Source organism: Cetorhinus maximus, unplaced genomic scaffold (assembly GCF_964194155.1).
Source record: "Cetorhinus maximus unplaced genomic scaffold, sCetMax3.hap1.1 HAP1_SCAFFOLD_1823, whole genome shotgun sequence".
In the NCBI taxonomy this organism is placed as follows: Eukaryota; Metazoa; Chordata; class Chondrichthyes; order Lamniformes; family Cetorhinidae; genus Cetorhinus; species Cetorhinus maximus.
Genome location: NW_027597763.1, coordinates 49,611 through 66,192, shown reverse-complemented (window position 1 = coordinate 66,192; position 16,582 = coordinate 49,611). Strand labels below are relative to the sequence as shown.

Sequence of the window (16,582 nt, the reverse complement as noted above, 5' to 3'; positions counted from 1 at the left end):
AAGGGAGAGACATTCCCAGCCCCTCCCCCCGGTGTCTGTTCGCTGACGCTGTGTGTCTGCTGACATTTCACCCCCCGGCCGAGCCTGTTGCGGAGGGAGGAGAGTGTGGGGCTGGTGAGTGTGGCTCTGTGAGGATTGGTGCTTGGGAGCTGGGCTGGCTCTGGCTCTGTTTGCGCCGGCTTTGATAATTTAATTTGTGGGAGGAGGAGGGAGCGGAAGGCGAAGCTCGGGAGCCGCGGTTGGTTCCTTTGTGCGAGAGGGGCCTGGCGTTGAATTTGGTTCCGGGGTGATGCTGTGTGTGTGCGGGGGGTGGAGGGGAGCTGCTGTCGGCTGGATGTTATTGTGAAGCTCTCCCTCGTCTCCAGGCCCTTTCCTTTCCTCTCAGCCCCTGGTTATGGCCCTAACCCGCTACGGCCAGAGGATCCTGTTCTCCCCTTGTCCGTCTCTGGGGACTGGAACATCAGCGCTTATTATTCTTCTCTTCACCTTCACCGGTGAGTACTGAGCTTCTTATCTGATTACATTTCATCTAGAGAGAGAGAGAGAGATCATTGTTCTATCTTGTTTCACTTCAAAGTGGAGGACACAGAAGCTGTTGGAGCTTTGTTAAATTACCAGCTGCTAAATCAGCCTCTTCGGTTTGGTTTTATTCTATTTTGTATTCAATGTAAGCCCTGTGAGACCTCGATTAATACACAAACATGAAACATGAACACTCGCACACGAAGAGGCGCTTGAAGTTTTTAAAGGGAAGATCAGAACCTCTTGATGCTTTTCCAGGAGAAAAAAAATAGTAATCTTATGTGATAATGTGAAAATTACCTAATAGTATAGATGGTCTTTAATTTTTAGTCCCTTGCTTTGCTTTGTCGTCTCCCTGTCTCCAGGTTTCCATGCCTGAGCTAACAGAATTGTTAGTTAAAAAGCAAAAAAAAAACTGCGGATGCTGGAAATCCAAAACAAAAACAAAGATAAAAATACCTGGAAAAACTCAGCAGGTCTGACAGCATCTGCGGAGAGGAGTACAGTTAACGTTTCGAGTCCGTATGCATGAATTGTTAGTTAACTTGCTTCAAGGCCTCTCTGCCAGTTCTGCTCTGTAAGCAGATGCTCGGCAATAATTGATTAGTCTGAGTTGACCTTCCCTGCTTTTTCTTTTTTATTATTGGCGCGAGGAGGGGGAGGGGGCACAGCCTCCACTTGATATCTCCCTTCAGGGGCAATTTTGGATCATGAATCTGCCATGGGTTGTGGTTGTGAATCTTCATTTCATCATCTGGTGTTGCGTGCATGGCCCTTACCCCCATCCCTGTGCAGATTTCTATTAAAATTATGAATTATTTTCTATTTGAGGTTTGTTCCTGTGGAATTTCTTGGTTTTGTCTGTCTATTGTGTGCTCTCAGTTAATGTAAGAAGACTAATGCAGTTTAGATTAAACTACTCCATTGGGATATTGAAACATTTATGTGCCAGATTACATTAAATTACCTGCCTGATCCATGGAATCCATAGAAGCACAAAGTGTCTAGAATTTTCATTCAAACTGTTTAAACCATTCAGTTTTCTTGAATAGAAGCAAGCAGCTTGAAGTTAATCTGTACTGTGATCCATGCAACAACAGTGAGAAAACTTTATGCAACTTGTATGGTTCCTGGGCGGATTTAACATGCTGGTACAATTGCAGTTTATGAATAATCGCATTTGAGTTCATGGATGCTTTAATGTTACATCAATAATATTGCCTTGAAAACACCTGCAGCTTCATCCTGTTGTGTGGCTCAAAGCCTCCACTTCTGACACAACCTAAGTTTGAATGAACAACATCTATAATTGTACTGTTAAGTGTTTTTCATAATTCACCTGGAAATAGGGGAACTTTATATGCTCATGGCTGTCATTCTCTAAAGCGTAAAGTATGTCATGATATTGTGCTTTTCAAATACGATCACCATATCTTGAATTACTTATGCCCCATACATCGTAATTCCCTCCCTATACCCTGTCCAAACTTCTAACCAAGCTTTTGATATCTCTCCATTATGTCTTACTCTTTGTCTTGCATTTTGGCGCTATAAAATCTTAAAGCTACGGCAGTTTTTAAAAGAGCTGAGTGCAATGTATGGTCTCGTTAAAAATAATGGAAATCATCATTGTCAAGGATAATTTATGTTTACAACAAAATGAGCTACTCATGCGTTATACCAGTAGTTGATAGGCTGCCTTGGTACCGATATTTTGTTACGTGACTATACTGCTCAGTCCAACTTTTCACATATTCAGGCTGAGGTAGTTCATAACCATTTAATAATGGGAGCAGACATTCACTGTAATAAATATTTCCACAGGTGAAATTAGACAACCAGGCTTCTAATGTTTTATGAACCCAAACTCTGTTTTGTAGCTATTCTAAATTTTGATCCTTTGCGGACTGATTTCATTTTAATCTTGCTGAGTGAGCACTTAACCACAGAATAGAATCCAGATGCAGTGATTGCAGATAAAGTACAGTAAGAAATGTCACTGAGGGAGGTAGTTAAATTACACCCGAGTGATCTGCATCTTGTCCTTTTTTAGGATTAGAAGACTGCAGCTTTAAACAATCTGCTGCAAGTCAAAAGGTTATATCCTGTTGCTAAAAACAGTTGACGTCGAGTGCATCATATTCATGATTTAAGTTGACTCATCTGTCAGAAGTTATGATGAATCATGGCAGATTTCCACACTAGTTCAGTATACGTTAGCAAATGTTGTAGGAGGACTGCCTAGATTCAGGTTCACTTCAACTTTTATTGTGTTGTGCCTTTGGAGGGTAAGGGTTTTTATATATACTACCTTTTATTCCAGGGAATGAAATTAGGAATATCACTTGTTTTTGAAAAGGACTTCCTGATTCTTGCAATGGATGATGCTGTATGGTACCAGTAATCATGTTATAGCTTAATTATAATGTTATTGAAAAAGGAGGGAAATTATGATTGTGTTTCACACAATAGACCCTAGCCAAAGACTTCAATTAATGTGTGTACCATTTTATGTTCATTTATGGAATGTGGGCATCACTGGCAAGGACAGTATTAGTTTCCCATCCCTAATTGCCTTTTAGATGGTGGTGATCTGCTTTCTTGAATCTTGTAGACTTGAATTTTGTGGTGTAGTACAAGCACAGTGCTGTTAGACAGGGAGTTCCAAGACTGATCGATGATGAAGGAATGGGATGAGGTAGAATGAAGGAATGACAATAGTCAAGATTGTGTGTAACTTGGAGAGGAACTTGCAGGTTGTGGTGTTCCCATATGCCTGCTGCCCCTTCTATGTGGCAGACGTCATGAGAGTGGAAGTTGCTGTCAAAGAGGCCTTGGTAAGTTACTGCAGTGAATCTTGTAGAAGGTACATACTATGGCTGCTGTGTACCAGGAACTAATGTTTAAGATGCCAAATGGAGTTTCAATCAAGTACTTTGCTTTGGTCTGAATGGAATCGAACTTCATGATGAATGCAGCTCCAACAACACTCCAGGCAAGAGGGGAATACACACTTGATTTGTAGCTTGTAGATGGCTTTGGGGAGTCCTGGAGTCACCTACTCTCTCGAGGTTACCCAGCCTTTGACCTGCTCTTGTAGCCACGGTATTTATATCACAGAATCACAGAAGCTTTGTAGTGCAGAAGGTGGCCATTTGGCCCATCGAGTCTGCACTGGCTCTCTGAAAGAGCATTCTACCTCATCCCATTCCCATGCCTTATACCATAACCTTGCACATTCTTTCTTTTCAGATAGCAATCCAATTTCCTTTTGAATACTTCGATCGAACCTGCTTTCACCACTCTCTCAGGAAGTTCATTCCAGTCACCAACCACCCTCTGGGTGGAAACATTTTTTCTTACATCACTTTTACCTTTTTTACTTTTTTTTGCCAATTATTTTGAATCAGTGCCCTCTAGTTCTTGAAGCTCTATGCTCTCTTGAGTGGGAACAGTTTCTCACTATTTACCCTGTCCATAACCCTCAGGATCTTCAATCCCTCTATCAAGTCTCCTCTCAACGTTCTTTTCTCCAAGGAAAACAGACCCAACCTCTCCAATCTATCCTCGTAGCTACAGTTCTTTATCCCAGGAGTCATTCTTGTGAATCTCCTCTACTGTCTCCAATGCGCTTACATCCTTCCTCAAGTATGATGCCCACAACTAGACGCAGTACTCCAGATGAAGCCTAACTAGTGTCTTCTCCAAGTTTGACATAACTTCCGTACTCTTGTACTCACTCAATGCTCCTTTTAGTAAATAAAAGCAAAATACTACGGATGCTGGAAATATGAAATAAAAACAAAAATGCTGGAAAAACTCAGCAGGTCTAGCAGTATCTGTGGAGAAAGAAACAGAGTTAATGTTTTGAGTCAGCACTTTTCTACTTCACGTTTGCTCTGAAGAAGCAATGTGATGGAATTTATACTGTTTAAGGGTGGGGAGGTGGAGCAGGTAAAGCAGGATAGAAGGTCAGCGATAGGTCGGGGATAAGGAGAGATCGACAAAGTTGTCATGAGCTCAAGACAAAGGCAATGGTAGTGGTGAAGACTAAAAAGGTGCTGATAGTGGCATAAAGGTAAGAAAGCAGATTGTGTTAATAGCAGAACAAGGGTCAGCACTCTGAAAGAACAACATAGATCAAATGACAGATGGTCTTTTGTTGGGGGGGGAGGGGCAGTGGTAGGGGAAAAGGGATTTTAAAAAGGGGATAAAACAATGAATTAAAATGAAAATAAGTAAATAAAAAATAAAAATAAATTTTTTAAAAAGGGGATAAAAAAGAGGTGAAGGTAGAGGGGAGAGTTCATGGTCTGAAGTTGTTGAACTCAATGTTAAGTCCGGAAGGCTGTAAAGTACCTGATCGGAAGATAAGGAACAGCACGATTAGGCACTTTACAGCCTTTGGGCTTAATATTGAGTTCAACAACTTCAGACCATGAACTCTCTCCATAGAACCATAGAAAAGTTACAGCACAGAAGGAGGCCATTCGGCCCATCCTGTCCAAGCCAGCCCGAGGACACCCAGGTGCTCTTTTTAATCCCACCTTCCTGCACCCGGCCCATAGCCCTGCAGCTTCCAGCACTTAAGGTGCAGATCCAGGTACTTTTTAAAAGAGTTTAAAGTTTCTGCCTCTACCACCAACTTGGGCAGCGAATTCCAGACACCCACTACCCTCTGCGTAAAAAAGTTCTTCCTCATGTCCCCCCTACACCTTCTGCCACTTATCTTGAATCTATGTCCCCTGGTTCTAGAATTCTCCATCAAGGGAAACAATTTTATCCAGTCCACTCTATCTATTCCCCTCATAATTTTGTACACCTCAATCAAGTCACCTCTCAGCCTTCTTTGTTCTAAGGAAAATAACCCCAACCTATCCAATCTCTCCTTGTAGCTACTCTTTTCTAACCCTGGCAACATTCTTGTAAGCCTCCTCTGCACTCTCTCCAGAGCTATTACATCATTCCTGTAATGTGGTGACCAGAACTGCACACAATACTCCAGTTGTGGCTTCACCAGTATCTCCTTTATCTTCACCCCTTTGTTAACCCCTTTTTAAATTTATTTTTATTTACTTATTTTAATTTTCATTCATTCATTGTTTTATCCCCTTTTTAAAATCATTTTTTCTACTGCCCACCCCCCCCCACCCCAACTCCCCACAAAAGGGCCATCTGCCACTTGTTCTATGTTGTTCTTTCACAGAGTGCTGACCCTTGTTTTGCTATTAACACATTCTGCTTTCTTACCTTTATGCCACATTTTTTTGATCTTCACCACTACCATTAACACTCCCTTTGTTTTGTGCCCATGACACCTTTGTCAGTCTCTTCTTATCCCCCCCTACCACTGACCTTCTGTCCTGTTTTGCCTGCTCCACCTCTCCCCCCCCCTCCCAAACAATATAAATTCCATCACATTTCTACTCTTTAGCTCTGAAGAAGAGTCGTGCTGCTGACTTGAAACATTAACTCTGTTTCTCTCTCCACAGATGCTGTCAGACCTGCTGAGTTTTTCCAGCATTTTCTGTTTTCATCCTCTATTAATAAAGCCTAAGACACTACATGCTTTAACTGCTCTCTCAAAATCCCCTGCCATCTTCAATGACTTATGTACATATACACCAAGGCCCCCCTGTTCCTGCATCTCCTTTAGAGTTTATCCCTTTATTCTACATTGTCTCTCAATATTCTTCCTGCCAAAATGCATCACTTCACACTTCTCTGCATTGAACTTCATCTGCCACTTGTCTGCCCACCAACATGTCTATGTCTTTTTGAAGTTCAAGACTATCCTCATTATAGTTGACAATGTTTCCAAATCTTCGTATCATCTGAAAATTTTGAAATCATGGCGTGAACACTACAGTCTAGGTCATTAATTTATACCAGGAAGAGTAAGGGTCCCAACACTGACCCCTGGGGTGCTCCACTACAAACCTCCTCCTAATCTGAAAAACAGCCATTTATCACTACTCCCTGTTTCTTGTCACTCAGTCAATTTCTTATCAAAGTGGCTGGTCCAGTTCAGTTTACGGCCAATAGTAACCCCCAGCAGGTTAATGGTGGAGCATTCAGCAATGGTAATATCATTGAATGTGAAGAGGAGGTGGTTAGATTCTCTCTTGTTCTAAATGGCCTTTGCCTGGCACTTGTGTGTTACAAATGTTACTTGCCATTTATCAGCCCAAGTTGTATAGTGCAAATAGGTATGTAATGCTACAGTATTTGAAAAGTTGTGAATGGCACCGAACACTCTGCAATCGTCGATGAAAATTCCCACTTCTGACCTTATGATGGAGGGAGCAGCTGAAGATGGTTGGGTCAAAGTCACTGTCCTGTGGAATTCCTCCAGCAATGTCAAGTACTGAATTGATTGGCTTCTAAGAACCACAATCATCTTCCTTTACAGACTCCAACCAGTAAACAGCTCATTCTGCGATTCCCATTGACTTGAACTTTACTAGGGCTATACTTGGTCAAATGCTACCTTGATGTCAAGGGCTGTCACCCCCACCTTACCTCTGGCATTCTTAATGAGATCTGGAGATGAGTGGTCCTGGCGGAATCGAAACTGAGCATAGGTAAGTGCAGTGACAGCTTCCCATCGCTTTGCTGAAGATTGAGAGTGGTTGGATTGATGGTGTTGTAATTGGCTGGGTTGGATTTGTCCTGCTTTTGTGGACAGGGCATGCCTGGGCAATTTTCCACTTTGCTGGGTAGATGTAAGCATTGTAGCTATCCTGGAACAGCTTTGTTAGAGACAACGCTAGTTCTGGAGCTACAAGCCTTCAGCACTACAGCTGAGATGTTGTCAGGGCCTATAGTCTTGGCCATATCTAGCATACTCAGTAGTTTTTTGCCGTCATGTGAAGTGAATTGAATTGGCTGAAGACTGGCATTTGTGCTGTTGGGTATCTCAGGAGGACGCTGTTTTAGCACTAATGGCTATATGCTATTTATGGAAGATATGTTTTGCATTGATTCTCTGACATCCAACGCAGAGATACCAACATCTGCATGACTAGGCTTCATGTATTGATATTGTGTATTTACTCCTCTTGTGACCATGTAGGTTGCAGCTATTACACTATAAGTATAAAGGAGTTCATTCAGAAGTGCACATAAGTCGGATATGAATGAGTTGTCAATAGGTTACGAAATTCAAAAATGTTGCAATGGTCTTTGGGAAGGGTGGATATAGTTAAAACAGTGAACAATGTTATACTGAAAATATTACCAGGCCTCTGCAATATTATTTCATTCTTTGAACATCCATTCGCATGCTTCTTGCATGGTATTTTGAATCCTAATTTTTCATAGTATGTCATGTTTTGTTTCTGAATGAATGTTTCAGGTTTTAAAAAAATTATTGTTGAACCCTTGGTAGATTTTTCAGAAAGTTCAGCTCTTTCCCAAAAATTTCACTGCTCCCTTGGTGAGAGATTTTTACCTTGGATCATTTGTACCTACATTCGACAGATTAGCAGAGGGCATAGCTGAGGTATTAAATGAATACTTTGCATCTGTCTTTACCAAGGAAGAAGATGCTACCCAAGACATGTTGAAAGAGGAGGTAATTCGTACACTTGAAGGGTTCAAAATTGATAGGAGGTATTAGATAGGCTGTCTGTACTTAAAGTTGATAAGGGGCCAGGATCAGATGAGATTCATCCAAGGATACTGAGGGAAGTGAGAGTGGAAATTGCAGATTGAATTTTTCAATCTGTCTTAGATTCGGGTGATGCCAGAGGACTAGAGATTTGCAAATGTTACACCATTATTCAAAAAGGTTGTAAAGATGAGCCCATCAATTGCAGGTCGATCAGTTTAACTTCAGTGGTGGGGAAACTTCTAGAAACAATAATTTGGGACAAAATTAATAGGCACATGGACAAATGTGGGTTAATTAAGGAAAGTCAGCATGGATTTCTTAAGGGAAAATTATGTTTGACTAACTTGCTTGAGCTTTTTGAAGAGGTGTCAGTGAGGGTTGATGAGGTTAATGCTGTTGATGTGGCGAACGTGGACTTCTAGAAGGCATTTGATACAGTGCCCCAAAACAGACTTGTGAGCAAAGTTATAGCTCATGGAATGAAAGAGACAGTAGCAACATGGAAAGGAAATTGGCTGAGTGACAGAAAACAGAGAGTAATGGTTATTGGGTGTTTTTCGGGCAGGAGAAAGGTTTATAGTGGTATTCAGTGTTGGGACCTTAGCTTTTCATGATTATATATTAATGATCTAGACCTTGGTGTACAGGGCACAGTTTCAAAATTTGCAGATAATACAAACCTTGGAAGTATTGTGAACTTGTGAGGAGGATAGTGTCAAACTTCACAAGGACATAGACAAGTTGGTGGAATGGGTGGACAGGTGGCAAATTAAATTCAATGTGGGGAAATGTGAAGTGATTCATTTTGGTAGGAAGAACATGGAGAGACAATATAAAATAGAGCCTACAACTCTAAAGGAGGTCCAGGATCAGACGGACCTGGGTGCACTTGTGCATAAGTCATTGGAGGTGGCAGGACATGTTGAGAGAACGATTAATAAAGCATACAATATCTGAACTTTATTAATGGGGGCATAGAGTACAAGAGCAAGGAGGTTATATTGAGTTTCTGTAGGTTACTAGTTCAGCCTAAGCTGGTGTATTGTATCCAGTTCTGGGCGTTGTACTTTAGGAAAAATGTGAAGGCATTGGAGAGAGTGCAGAAAAAAGATTCATGAGAATGGTTTCAGGGATGAGGAACTTCAGTTATGATGATAGATTGGAGAAGTTGGGACTTTTTTTTGAAGAAGGCTGAGAGGAGATTTGGTAGAGCTATTCAAGATCATGAGGGGTCTGGACAGAGTAGATAGGGAGAAACTGTTCACACTCATGAAAGGATTGAGAGGACACAGATATAAAGTAATTTGCAGAAGAAGCAGAAGAGATATGAGAAAAACCTTTTTCATGCTGCTAGTGGTTATGGCCTGGAATACGCTGCCTGAGAATGTGGTGAAGGCAGTTTTAATCAAGGCATTCAAAAGGAAATTAGACTGTTATTTGAAAAAGGAACAATGTGCAGGGTTATGGGGAGAAGCTGGGAGAATGACACTAAATAAATTGCTCATTCAGAGAGCCGGTGCAGGCACAATGGGCTGAATGGCCTCCTGTGCTGTAAAAATTCTGTGTTTCTATCATTCTGAGACCTAGCTTGAGTTCTCAACTCATGAGGTGATGTCTTCAGCAGCTGCTTGCATAGAGGAAATGTACTATTTTGTATAAGTTTTGTTGTTGTAAAAGCAGTGTTTTGGATAATTTATAAATTCAGCAGAAGTAATTGTAGCTGGTCACTTGATTTGCAAGGAACTGTTATTCTTTCACTGCCTTACCAGCTTCAAATGTAAACTTGGCAGTACACTACATAGTTAGAATGCTGTTACTGGTCATCATTTCCTGTTGAGGTGTTTTCATTTTAACTTATTTCAGGTGATGCAATTGGTGACTTTTTTAGATAGTAAATCATTGGTAAACAAATGTATACATATTTCTAGTTCTATTACAAAAATTTTTTTATGGATGAAATAAATAAAATTTGCCTATTGGAGTTATTCTTGATATGCTGAATTTATTCTTTTTACTTTTGTTTCAGGAAACAGCGTTCTAGGAGGAAAGTATGGTTCAGGAAATGTGCAAGTTTCAGAGATCTCAGCTGGTATATTTATATATTTTTTCAAATTAGTGCTTGTTCTGTGGAGAGGGGTACCATTGGTAAGGGGTCGATGCCTTTCTCTTATGGGGTTGAGGATTTCAACTGCAATTTTATTCAGCAGTTGTCCAAGTGTGTTGTGTTTGCTAGGCTGCATGACAGATGTGAAAGGAAGTTAGTTGATGTAGAACCTGCTAAATGATAATTAAGGGATTATTTTTATTTTTGGCATTGGAGAGTCAGTAAATTCAGTATGTATATTGTAAATAAGTGCAAATGTAGTACAGTTTATGTTAGTGGTTATAATAGTGATTTATTAGATTAGAGTGAGATTCACATTGGTGCAGTAATCAGCTCACTAAGGTCCTGGGTATATTCATTGAGAATATGATGCATTAGATTCATCCGTAACAGTGTCCTGTGAGTTTCTCTGCTTAAGTATTTTACCCTGCATTGTTGCAATTGATGGATATTCCAGATGCCATCTAAAGCCACACGTTATAAATAAGTGTTTTGTTCGATTCTTATGACCCAATTGCTTTTTGTATCAGTAAGTCCATTCAAGCAAGCTTTACCAAAGTGCTTTGATGGTCCTAATGCATAAGGGTATAATTATCATGTTTCATTATGCTGGAACTTTTTTATTCTCTTGTTTCCTGCTCAAGAACAGGCTTCAAGTGTGATTTTTAAAAATCCCCAGTATATGCAAGGCTCTAGATTTTATGGTTGCCCTCAAACTAGCTTAGATCATTGAAGGAATACATTAGAATTTATTGTTGTAATAACTTAAAGTAGAATATCAACTGCACAAACCAACAGGCTTTTTCCCACTGTGGCAGCAATTGTAAAGTTTATATGTTTTAATCTTTTTGAAGGGTCTCTTGCACCAGGTCCCGCACTGTTCAGCATGAAACTAAAGTGAGACCAAAGTGTTAGTAGCAAAACAACATTATTTTTATTACTCAAATTTAATTTGGGAATCTGGTCATCCAGCATTAACGATAGGTACGAAGAACCGGTGTACCAGAGGCACTCAAAATTTGGCTTGTAAGTGCTTACAAGGAACCTTCTCCCCCATCAGTGGCCTTCAAAAAGCCTGCTGCTCCATGTGTGCCAGGGCTTCAGTTTACGTCAGTGTGTCAGTTTGTGGCATTGATAGACCGAAGATTCAGGGAAGGAATGGAGTGAAAGGACTTTTTTCAAATAAAAATAACCACGTGCTGTATCCATTTTATGATTCTATGTAAATCGCAGTGACTTTCACCATGATGCATTATCTCTCTTGGACTTCTTTATAACCCTTATTTTTAACTATTCACCCCATCTTCCTCCAGCTTCTCTCCTCCATTGTCCGGTGTGAGAGGACATTCGTCACTTGGTATACCATTGCCTGTCCAGTCATTCTCATAGAAGCTCTGCAACCCTGCACCATCATCTTGCTAACCCACAAGGATCCATCCTTGGCCCTTCCCTTCCTCACATGAATGCAGCAACCTTCTGCTGTTATCCATACATCGTGTCAGCTGTGACATCTAGCTATTCACCACCACTTTGCTTCCCAGCCTCCATAGTTTCAGAGTCCTTGGCTGACATCCAGTCTTGGATAAGCTATAATTTCTTTCAACTAAACGTTGAGAAAAGCATCCTGGCACAAATGTCATACCCTTAACAGCAATTACATTCCCCTGCCTGATCACAGTCTTAGGCTGAACCAGACCCTTTGCATGTGTGGCATCCAGGGATGGTGGTGATGGTAATGATATTGGACTAGCAATTTGGAGGCTAATGCTCTGGGGACAGGGGTTCAAATCCCACCATGGGAGCTGGTAGAATTTAAATTCAATTAATGAATAAAATCTGGAATTAAAAACTAGTCTCAGTAATGGTGATCATGAAACTGTTGGATTGTCGTAAAAACCCATCTGGTTCACTAATGTCCTTCAGGGGAGGAAATCTGCCATCCTTCCCTGCTCTGGCCTCTATGTGACTCCAGACCCAGATAATGTGGTTGATTCTTAACTGCCCTCTGAAATGGCCCAGCAAGCCACTCAGTTGTACCAAATCACTACAGAAAAATCAAAAAGGAATTAAAACTGATGGACCACCCAGCATCAACCGAGATGTTGGAAAAGACACTGGCACACTGTGCCTAGTCGACCCTGCAGTAAGCCCTCCTTATTAACTCTGAGGTCTTATGCCAAAATTAGGAGAGTTGTCTCATTGACTAGTCAAGCAACAGCCTGGCATAGTCATACTCACTGGCAGGACAGACCTGGTAAAGGCAGTGGCAGGACAGTCAAGAATGAGTTACCCTGGGAGTCCTCAATATTGACTCTGGACCCCATGAATTCTCATGACTTAAGGTCAAACATAGGCAAGAAAACCTCCTGCAATTAACCCCTCCCACCCTCCCTCAGCTGATAAATCCATCCTCCTCCATGTTGAACACCACTTGGAAGAAGTACTAAGAGTAACAAGTGCATAGAATGTACTCTAGCTGGGGGATTTCAATGCTCTTCACCATGGTTGTGGTTGTTGGAGTCCAACTATCTTAGCCTCAGAACGTCGCTGCTGGAGTCCCTCAGGGTAGTATCCTGGGCCCAACTATCAGCTGCTTCACCAATGACCTTCCCAGAAAGTCGGAAGTGGGGATGTTCACTGGTGATTGCACAGTTCTGTACCATTCATAATTTTCTTGGATACTGAAGCAGTCCATGTCCATATGTAGCAAGACCTGGGACAACATTTAGGCTTGGGATGATAAGTGGCGTAACATTTGTGCCATACAAGTGCCAGGCAATGACCATGTACAAGAAAAGAGAATTTATGGTGTTGTAGTGGTAATGTCACTGGACTAGTAATAGAGATCCAGGTTAATGCTCTGGGGACGTGGGTGCAAATCCCAGTGCGACAGCTGGTTGAATTTAAATGCAATTAATAACATCTGGAATTGAAAGCTAGTCTCAGTAATGGTGACCATGAAACTACTATCGATTGTTGTAAAAACCCATCTGGTTCAACAATGTCCCTTCGTGAAGGAAATCCCAAATCCCTTTAGGGAAGGAAACCCGCCATCCTTACCTGGTCTGGCCTACATGTGACTCAAGATCTACAACAATATGGTTGACTATTGATAGCAAGTCACTCAGTTCAAGGTCAGTTAGGGATGGTCAACAAATGCTGGCCTTGCTGGCGAAGCCCATGAAAGAATAAAGAAAAAAATATAGTCAACAATGGAGAATCCACAACACTCTGGGGTAGAAAATTCCAAAGATTCACTACACTTTGAGTGAAGAAATTTCTCCTTGCCTCTGTCATAAATGATTTACCCCTTATATTGAGACTGTGCCCCATGTTCTAGATTCTCCAGCCAGTGGAAACACCCTCCTAGTGTGTACCCTGTCATGCTGCTTGTACATTTCAATGAGATCAGCTCTCATTCTTCTAAACTCCAAAGAGTATAGATCTAATTTACTCAGCTTCTCAGCATAGAACAACCCTCTCATCTCAGGGACCAATCTTGTAAATCTTTGTTGTACAGCCTCCAATACAGGTATGTACTTCCTTAAATATGGAGACCAAAACTGCACACTGTACTCAAGGTGTGGTTTCACTAAAACCCTGTACAATTGTAGCAAGACTTCTTTATTCTTGTACGCCAGTCCCTTATAATAAAGGCCAACATGCCAACTTTCTGCATTCCTTGTACGAGTACAACCAAGCATCTTTGAACATCAACATTTATAAGTTTTACATCTTTCACAAAACGTTCTGCTTTACTATTTACAAAGTGAATAACCTCTCACTTCTTCACATTATACTCCATTTGCCCACTCACTTAACCTGCCTATATCTCTTTGCAGCCTCTCTGTGACCTCACAACTCACATTTTCAACTAGCTTTGTGCCGCCACCAAACTTAGATACATTACTGCCTGTCTCTCTGTCTCAGTCATAGCAACTAGCTGAGGCCTCAGCACTGATCCTTGCGGCACAGCCTGTCAACTTGCGAGTGCTCCGTTTCTGCCTACCCTTTGTTTCTGTCTGTTAACCATTCTTCTATTCGTGCTAATATATTACACCAATTCCATGAGCTCTTATCTTGCCTATTAACCTTTTGTGTGCCATCTTATCAAGTGGAAACCCAGATATACTACATCTACTGGTTCCCCTTTGTCCAGCCTACTAGTTACATCCTCAAAAAACTCCAATAAAGTTCTCAGACAAGGATTTCCCTTTCGTAAAACTTTGTCTGATCACACTGTGATTTTCTAAGTGCATCATGAAGACTCCCTTAATAATAGATTCCAGAACTTTCTTGACAACCAGGCTAACTGGCTTGTACTTCCCTGTTTTCTCTCTCCCTCCTTTCTTGAATAGCAGTGTCACATTTGCTAACTTCTAATCTGCTGTGACCGCTCCAGACTCTAGGGAACTTTGGAAAATCATTGTCAGAACATCCACTATTTCTGCAACTATCTGTTTTAGAACTCTAGGATTTACAGTAGGGAATCAAGTCTTGGGGATTTATAAGATTTTAGCTCCTTAAGTTTCTGCAGTACTTTATCTCTGCTGATATTAATTTCCTCACCCTTTTTAGCAACTAGGTTACCTTCTATTTCTGGTATGAAGCTTGTGTCTTCCACTATCCAATGAAGACAGACACAAAATATTTGCTCAATGTCTCTGCCATTTCCTCAGTCCCCAGAATAATTTTTCCCATCTTTGCTTCTAAGGGACTAACATTTACTTTAGCTACTCTCTTCCTTTTTATGTTCTTGTTAAAGCTCTTATAATCTGTTTTTATGTTCCTGGCTGGTTTCCTCTTATTCTCTATTTTCCTTTCTTATCAACTTTTTGGTGGCCTTTTACTGGTTTCTAAAAATTAATAATCCTCCGTCTTAGTCTGCTACTATCCTTTGCAATCTCTTTTGATCTAATAATGTCCTTAACTTCCTGAGTAAACCATGGATGGATCTTTGTGGCTGAGTTTTTGTTTTTCAATGGAATGTATTTTTGTTGAACATTTTGTATTGTTTCTTTAAATGTTTCCCACTCTTTATTTATGACCATATCTTTTAGTCTATTTACCCAATCAACCTTCACCAATTCTCCCCTCGTACATATGTAATTGGCTTTGTTTAAGTTTAAGATTCTTGTTTATAATTGGAGAATGTTCCTTTTAACATGGAATTCAGTTGTATTATGATCACTAGTTTCCAGTGAATTTTACTTATTCTGCGATTACTAATTAACCCTGCCCCATTACACAATACTAGATCTAAGATAGCTTTAACCATATAGATATAAAAGCAAAAAACTGCAGATGCTGGAAATCCAAAACAAAAACAGAAACAGAAATACCTGGAAAAACTCAGCAGGTCTGGCAGCATTGGTGGAGGAGAGCGCAGTTGACGTTTCGAGTCCTCATGACCCTTCAACAGAACTAAGTAAAAATAGGAAAGGGGTGAAATATAAGCTGGTTTAAGGGGGGAGGTTGTTGGGACAAGCAGTCAGTGATAGGTGGAGATAACCAAAAGCTGTCACAGACAAAAGAACAAAGAGGTGTTGAAGGTGGTGATATTATCTAAAGGAATGTGCTAATTAAGAGTAGAAGACAGGACAGATAAGGTACAGATAGCTCTAGTGGGGGTGTGGGAATACTAAAAGGTAGAAATAAACAATGGGTGAAAATACATTTAAAAATAATGGAAATAGGTGGATTTTTAAATGTATTTCCACCCATTGTTTATTTCTACCTTTTAGTATTCCCACAGCCCCACTAGAGCTATCTGTACCTTATCTGTCCTGTCTTCTACTCTTAATTAGCACATTCCTTTAGATAATATCACCACCTTCAACACCTCTTTGTTCTTTTGTCTGTGACAGCTTTTGGTTATCTCCACCTATCACTGACTGCTTGTCCCAACACCCCCCTCCCCTTAAACCAGCTTATATTTCACCCCATTCCTATTTTTACTTAGTTCTGTTGAAGGGTCATGAGGACTCGAAACGTCAACTGCGCTCTCCTCCGCCGATGCTGCCAGACCTGCTGAATTTTTCCAGGTATTTCTGTTTCTGTTTTTGTTTTAGCTTTATCCATAGTTGGTTCCATAACCTATTGCTCCAGGAAACTCACGAAACACTCTACAAGCTCATCTGCTAGACCACCTTTGCTAATTTGATTGGTCCAGTCTATATGAATATTAAATTGCCATACAATTATTACATTGCTTTTGTTACACACCAATAATTTCTCTGTCCAACTTTAGAACTACAGTTAGAGGGCCTACAAACTACTCCCACCAGTGTTTTCTGACTCTTGCCATTCCTAATTTCTACCCATACTGATTGTATTTCATG

At 40.7% G+C, this 16,582-nt stretch overlaps 1 protein-coding gene across 1 annotated transcript in view; it reads left to right on the top strand.

Moving 5' to 3' along the window:
• The first annotated feature begins 244 nt into the window (after positions 1-244).
• lrp12 (low density lipoprotein receptor-related protein 12) overlaps positions 245-16,582 on the top strand; it is a 57,953-nt gene continuing 41,615 nt past the window's right edge. The window contains exons 1-2 of the mRNA XM_078537042.1: positions 245-494; positions 10,164-10,226. Coding sequence (XP_078393168.1) covers positions 395-494; positions 10,164-10,226 — 163 coding nt within the window. The 5' untranslated portion in view covers positions 245-394. The remainder of the gene's footprint in view (positions 495-10,163; positions 10,227-16,582) is intronic.